Genomic DNA, 8,026 nt, shown 5'->3' with positions numbered 1-8,026 from the left:
TCATTACCTTATATATGTAACTAATCCCTCCTTACATACCTTGAAAATTAAATTAATTTAGAAAAAGACAGAAAATAATAGAAACCTAAAACATTTAATGAATGACAAAAACACTGTGAAAATATACTATGAAATATTTTGAATACTTTGAATATACTTTCCTCTGTCCCTTTAGTGGCTTCAGTTATAGGATTAACTAGTGAATACATAGGCTCACAAAGCTCAGCCTTAGAATGATTTTCAAGCTTAAAATGAAACTGTGTGCACACAGAGTGCTAAAGATAATCATGTTAGCATGCATTCCAGACTTGCATTTCTCCAATGCATGTTACTTCAGTGAATTCAGTGCATCTACACCATTTATTTTCCAGATGAATTTGAGAGGCTTGTGATGAAGCAGTTTACACCACTGGAGAATCCACCAAGTCTTGGGCTGTGCAGTGTCATAATTCCAGGCCTCTGAAAGGCTCATTACAAGGAAATGAGAAATGTTTAAATTAATAGAAAAGGACGCAAGACACACACTTAAATATTAATGATGCCAGGTTTCTTTAAATAAAATGACAGAGGTTGACCAGGGAGGGCTGTGAATACTGGGGACATTGAACAAGGGCTCAATCTCAGACTTCTGGGACATATGAACACTCTTCAGGGCGTCATCACACTCCACACTCTTCACAAGAGCCAGAGCCCCAGGACACAGAAGGCCTGAGACCATTGTGTAGGCTCCAGTACTGTATCAGTCTCACATTGATACAGGCAAGAAACAGTGCCTGAACCCTGATTAGGGCTTGTCAGTCATGTAGGTTTGGGGAAACACTCAGAGCTGAAGCAACAGAAGGTTCAAATGGGTTTCCTTCTTCTGAACAGAAAGCATAGCATTTGCTGTGTGTGTGGGCTTGATGAAAGTTTGTGTTTTTTTGTTTTGTTTTGTTGGTGGGGCATGAACTCTGGGCTTGGACAATGTTCTTGCACTATTCACCTCAAGGCTAGCGCTCTACTGCTTGAATCACAGCGGCACTTCTGATTTTCTAGTGGTTTATTGGAGATAAGAGTCTCACAAACTTTTCTGCCTGGGCTGGCAGGCAGATCCTTAGACCTCCTGAATAGCTAGGATTACAAGCATGAGCCATTGGTGCCCAGCTTTTAATGGAAGTTTAAGTTTCATTATAAATGGAGTGAAATCACAGACAACAGTTGATTCTTCTATTACTGGTTAGCTATAATACTACTTAAAAGACCTATATTTTTTGAGTAAATATTTCACGATTTATCTGATATCTCCTGTTTTTTTGTGTGTTTTCATGATTGTTCTCCTGTTCTTTATAGATTGTATGTTGTCACATTATCACACATTCTTTATCTCCACTCATAGTCACTCCCACATTGATTACGGTATCTTCCTCTCTGGGCAGAGTCAGACCATATGCTCTGCTGCTCCACAGACCAGCAATGTGTGAGCACAGCTCAATGCCCAGTCAGAAGGGAGGTTTTCGGTCAGGGCTGTATCACTGTGGGAGGCACATGTGTACGTTGCAAGCAGTAATAAATTCCAACATCCTCAACCTGCACCCTGCTGATTTTCAATGTGAAATCTGTGATTGCCCCACTGCCACTCAATCTATCTGGGACCCCAGAATATCTGTTGGAAACCTCATAGATCAGGACTTGTGGAGACTGGCCTGGCTTCTTCAGGTACCAATCCAGATAGGTCCTTCCATTGCTGTGCAAAAGGCTCTGACTCGACCTGCAGGAGATGGAGACTGGCTCTCGCAGGGTGACAGGCAGGGAACTTGGAGACTGGGTCAGCACAACATCTCCACTGGATCCTGAAATTAGAGTAAGACAGAAATGAATATTGATGTACAAACATAGAGATACAAGCATTTATTCATTATATTCTGATATATTGCATTTTATTCATAGTTTTTGCTTTGATTCAAAATGTAAAAAGAACAGATATTATAAAGCATAAATAAGTCTCTAGGAGTCACTGACAATTTTCCTTCCTAGCAGAGTCTTCACCCAAGCACAGGTTCTAGCTCTTTCTGGAATGTTTCTCACTCTCTAAGACCGATACCTCACTTGTCCCATCATGGATAACAAGATCTGCATGTATAAAACATGGATGGGGCACAACTGGATTCTGAGAGCCCATCTTCCCACCCACTGTCATTTCTCACTTCCTTTTGCCCTTACCAGAGATCCAGAGCATTAACAGCCCCAGCAGCTGAGAGACGAACTACATTTTTAGCAGTGAAATGGAGTCTACACAGTTCAAGACAAGTTCAGAGCTGAGCCTTTATCTCAGACTTAGAAAGGAAGGTCCTCCTTAGGGAGCAGTATGCAAATAGCCAGGTGGGTGCAACAGTGTGAGAACAGCCAAGGGGTTGGTAAGTCCTGCTCTTCTGAGAAAAGTGACATCAGATGTGTTCTGTGTTTGGTGATAACCAATAAAATTACAGAATGGCTGCAGTAGTGGGAAGAAAGATCCCACTGTGAAAGTATTTTTCTCCAGGGAGTATAGGGTACAAATGCTCTCACACCCATAAAACAGCATCAGGGACCCAATGATATGCAGGCTTAAGTCTAGGATCATCTCTAGGAAACAAATAAATACCATGCCTTAGCTTCCATGAAACTCCTCAGCTAGTCTAGGGAAAGGCACGGTACCCTGCAGCCTCAGAGATCCTCAATGGAATTGACCACAAAGAGCAGAGAGTTAAGTAGATGAAGAGGCATCAGATATCCATATTTACTAGATGATCTGTTCAGGGATCTTAGGCACAAGTGTTATAAAGTCTGTTTCCGAAGGAACTTTCCATGAAAGGCTTAGGGTAAAGAATTGACAAGAAAAACAAATTTTCTCATACAAGTAGTGTCCAAATGGTCTTTATAAATGAAAAGATAAGGGTAGAAAGTGTGAATATATATAGAATTTTAAGTGCAATAGTACCCTGTCATTGTCCCATACTATATTTATAAAGCAAATTAATCAAAGGACTTTTAAAAAATCCTCTCTGAAGTAAAATGGAAAGTTGAATTCATTCAAGATGCATTGCACTCATACACGAATATGTTGGGTTGAATCCCCTTGGTATATTTCAGGATAATTAAGTATATAAATATATACATGCATATATACATAGTTCTTATGATCTTATATTAATATAAAATATTTAAATGTCTGCAGTCACAATCAAATTAACTAGTCTCTACTTTGTGTATCCAAATATCCTGGTCCTATTGTGAGGCAGATCATCACCTTTGAAGAAGGAGCACATGAAGAAGGAAGTTTGTTTTGCTGCTCTAATAGACGGATTTGGCCTTTGGAAGAGGTGCCTTGGGAAGTGATTAGGTCATTGGAAATCTTGCACTGAGGATGGTTAAATCCACTCTCATAGTGTGAAGCAGTTCCTGTAATAGTTGCTTATTAGAAAATAAATACAACCATATACTTGGCCACTTCAACCTGCAGCTAATTATCTCTTTATTAACTCACCATATTGTTCCACAGACAGGACAGGCCTCACCTGATTACAGACAGATCAGGATACAGCATGTAGGTCATTTTGTCTCTAAAACTATGAGTTAAATAAAACTCTTCTTTGTTCAGAGCTTATGCCAATAACTTTTGTCCTAGTAAAGAACTGATACAGATTCTGTGTATGCGTATGTGTTTCTGTGTGTGTATTTGTCTGTGTGAGAGACAAAGAAAGAATGAGAGAGAAATAGAAAGAGAGAGATCTAGTTTACATAGAAATGACCTTAAATAGGCTGAGGTGTAAAAAGCATCCCTCTACCATTGATATTCATCTATATACAACTTTCCTAAACCTTACAGAGATCATTTGTCAACTCCCTGTAGTACAGATTCATACTCAGTATATCTGAGGTTGTTAAGTTATTTTGTGTTTTTAACATGCCATCAGTGATGCTGAAACAAATCTCTGAGTAGGAAAAATAATATTGCATTTATGTTTAATTGTATTGCTTCCTATGTGTCAAGAAGTATTTCTATTTGAGAACACTTCATGCAAATATCTCATTTTCTGTGGACTGAGATTGACTGAAACGCTTGGTATGGTTACAAGTTACTGACAGGAAGAGGCACGTGTGAACATGGTCTTGGGCAATGCCTTCCAGGATATATTATGAGAGTTGGTCCATGACCTCACTGGGTCATCAGCTGTGAACTCTCATTAAAATTCTTTAAAGAAGTGCATTTCTCAGCACTCTCTTGCTCACTGCTTTCTTGTGGATATTGTGAATGAAATGAAATTCTCATCTCATATGATATCAGAAGCTTTAAGAGAGTCAGTCCTATCTATCCATGACCTATGAAGTAACAGATGGACCGAGATATGAGTGCGGACATGCGACAACTTCATACAAATCTCTTCTTTTTAATTATATTTTATAGTTTTTATAATCTGTAAGTGCTTGTACAAAACATTACCCTTACACAAGTCCATTTATAAGTATTATACATCTTTATCAATGTCACCCCTTTCTTCTTTCTACCCCCTCCCTCTCTATCCTACCCTTTTCTTTCATACTTATTACCATGTATATAAATAAATTTTAATTATGAAATGTGTATTTGTGACTCTGCATGACTGTATGGTACATAGAAGGCTGGTTTATGATTACACTGCTAAATATTGTTGTAATATGAGTCACTATGTCACTGTATATATGTATATACATATATAAGTATGTAACCTCCTATATGGTTCCATAGAGTATTAATTATGTCCTATTTATTCATATATTTACATTTGCCTATGTGAGATTTTATTTGAACTAGACTGGAAATCAGGGTGCCTTGATCATTTGAGTCTGATTAACATCATGAGATCAGCAATAGAAAAATATATGTCTCTATTTTTTAAAACGGGGGTATACATTTCTTATTACTTTTGTCTTTGGATTTCCTTAAATTACTATAAAATCATTATTCTATTATACTTTCAAGTGATGAGATGACAGTATTAAGAAATAAACAAACCGGGTGCCCATGGCTCATGCCTATAATCCTAGCTACTCAGGAGGCTGAGATCTGAGGATCATGGCTCAAAGTCTGCATGGGCAGGAAAGTCCTTGAGACTCTTCAATAGACCACTAGAAAATCAGAAGTAGTGTTATGGCTCAAGTGGTAGAGTACTCACCTTGAGCTGAAGAGCTGAGAAATAGCACCCAGGACCAGAGTTCAAGCTCTGTGACCAATAAAAAATAAGAAAGAAAGAAAGAATAATCAATTTGATATTCTGCATGAAAAAGAAATTAAGTTTCTGATAATTATACTAAACGTTGTATTTGTTGTAAATATATGAGTAGAAATAAGGATTCTAGAGATCTCTTTGCTGAAGAAAAAATCCCTTGTGAACAAGAAATTGAAAAATGTTTAAGCTGATGAATTAACTTGTTAATTACATTGTTTAGATAATTGCACAATGTGTGCAATTTCATATTGTACTTCAAATATGGTATACTGTGTCAATCATAAATTCTTTTAAAAAATAATGACACTCTTTTCTTTACAAATTTGCTTTTCTTTCTTTTTTTTTTACATGGGCAAGATAATGAGTACATTTCTTTTTTTTTAATTTAATTTTATTTTATTTGTGAACATACTGTACAGAGGAGTTACAATTACATGGGCAGGATAATGCGTACATTTCTTACCAAGCATTGCAGCCTCCTCCTTTGCAAGCTATATTGCCTTGTTTTCAAAAGCCTGCTTTGACATTCCTAGAACTGATGCTTCTTTATTGAGTGACTACAAAGTTTTAGCACAACATGGACTGTACGTAAACACAGATATGTGTTCTTTTCAAGTATGAAGAGGCATTGTTGGGTGTGTGCTGCTTGGGATGAGCAGGAGAACAGAGAGTCACGATGTGCAGATGCTTTCACTACCTTTCTCCCAATAATTAAAAGTCTTTTTGCATCTGAGCAGCTTTGTCAGCAGGTGGCGGCATCAGGAGGAGCAGCTGGGGCAGCCCAGCTTCTAACTTCTGCTTCCCTGGGAGTTATATGTTATGGAGTGATATGTTATATCACTGTGGGAGAATAACTGCTACCCTGTTGACAGTAATAAGTGGCAGCATCTTTAGACTGTAGGCTGCTGATGGTGAAAGTGAATTCTGTTCCAAATTGACTCCCACTGTACTTCAATGAGACCTTAGATTGTAAATTATTTGCATAATAGATCAGGAGCTTTCCTTTCTCTATTGGTACCAGTGTAAGTCATTGCTAATGCCCTGACTGGCCTTGCAATGGGGACAACTCTGCTCCAAGAGATGCAGACAAGTGTGAGGACTGGTTCAACTGGATGTCACATCTTGCACCTGGTAATGGAACATGGAAACCATTAGGTATTTAATTAATTATGCTATCCAAGTACTTCTATAAAGAGTCTAGCAGCTCTGTTAACATGTGATGAGCAATCCCCAGCATGGTCCGTCCATACCTGGGAGCCAAAGCAGTAGGAGCCCTGGTTGCTGAGAAGGAGCCCTCAAGTCCATGCTGTGTGCTGGATGGAGCATTTTCCTGCACAGGATTTGAGCAGCCTATGAAGATGTTCTCAGTGAAATGAGCTGTAGTCTGGGCACATGAAAATCAGCAAGGTCTGGGCATGGCTACAATGTGGCAGATCTTAGTGACAAAACAAATGCCTAAAGACCACGGATACCCAATTTGTTTATGTAATAATGTGTTTATTCCAGATAATGAAAGAAAATAATGTGTTGTCCTGTGAACTAAATAATGGTCTATAATTTGGGCACTATCCAAGACTTGCTAGCACTTTCTTTCTTCTTTGTGTTAACGTAAGCCAATCACTGAGATATACATATTTCCAGGGGAGATTAATTTTAGAATTCTCCTGCATTTGGTATCTGTAGATTTTTGTGACACAGGATTCTATAATTATATAATTAATAACAATCATTATTATCCAGACAGAGATATTATAAACTGATAATATAGCTTTATGTAGCAAGAAAGTCAGATAGACTATAGTTAGGTAGCGTGAGAGACTTCAAAATTTTTCATGAAAGATAAAGTCCTTGAAGAAACATAATATGTGCAATAAAGCATTATGATCTGAGATGTGTACACTGTCTGTTGGTGTTTACATTGGTGCCCTGTTCACTCCTTAGGCCATGACTGATTTCCTTTTCTTCTGAATGTTCTTAACCATAGCCTCTCTCTAGGACAGTTCACATCAGGCATTTCCTCTTCGTTCTTAAGATTAGGAGTGACTTTATATCTAGCTTTGTGAGTATCATGCATTTATATTTCAGTTAAAATTGAATGAACTTTTGAAGGACACTTTTGCCTTCTCTCTTAATTACTGAAAATTGTTTTCTCTTAGAAGCTAAGGTGTTCTGTAAATCAGGCCTTCAACTCTACTTAAAATTAACTTGCTCCTCAAGCCTGCATGGTCCTTCATGCCAATACCTTTTGGGTTGTAAGTAAAGGAATTGTTTTGTGTAGTTGGCCTGGAGTTTAAACTCTGGTTTTAGGTGTTTTCCTGAGCTTTTGTGTACAAGACTGGTTTTCTGCCACACAAACCATAGCTTCACTTCCAGGTTTTTTAGTTGTTAATTGGAGATAAGGGTCTCATAGACTTTCATGGTCAGGCTCACTTCCAATCATTATTATCAGATTTCAGATTCCTGAGAAGCTGGATTACAGGGATGATCCAGTAGCATCTGGTAAAAAGCATTTTATTAGTGAATTCATTTAGGCCATCTGATCCAAACAAACACAGAAAGAATAAAATGAAATGTGGCCAAGAGTGAGGACAAAGAACTGTAGACATCTTCAGCATGACAAATCAAGAATAACTGACCATAGGAAGTGAGGCTAGAGTAAAGTTAGGAGGCCCTAACGTGGAGATCAGCATGTGTTGACACATTGCACTGTGCAGATGAGCACAGTATTTACCTGGAACTTAACATCATAAATAGAAGCAGTTGCTTTGGGTGCACAGAGAAAACACCGTTGCTCTAAGTCA

At 38.1% G+C, this 8,026-nt stretch overlaps 1 gene segment (V, D, J or C); it reads right to left on the bottom strand.

The window, feature by feature from the left end:
• Nucleotides 1–1,270: 1,270 nt before the first annotated feature.
• Nucleotides 1,271–2,267, bottom strand: LOC138804232 (immunoglobulin kappa variable 2-28-like). The segment is given in 2 exon segments: nucleotides 1,271–1,829; nucleotides 2,200–2,267. Coding segments are annotated over 2 exon segments (348 nt in total).
• Nucleotides 2,268–8,026: the final 5,759 nt, after the last annotated feature.

The sequence above is a fragment of the Dipodomys merriami genome, unplaced genomic scaffold (genome assembly GCF_024711535.1).
Source record: "Dipodomys merriami isolate MVZ:Mamm:240054 unplaced genomic scaffold, mDipMer1.0.p SCAF_36, whole genome shotgun sequence".
Lineage (NCBI taxonomy): Eukaryota > Metazoa > Chordata > Mammalia > Rodentia > Heteromyidae > Dipodomys > Dipodomys merriami.
Note: the sequence above shows the minus strand (reverse complement) of the source record. Positions and strands in the feature narration are given on the sequence as shown.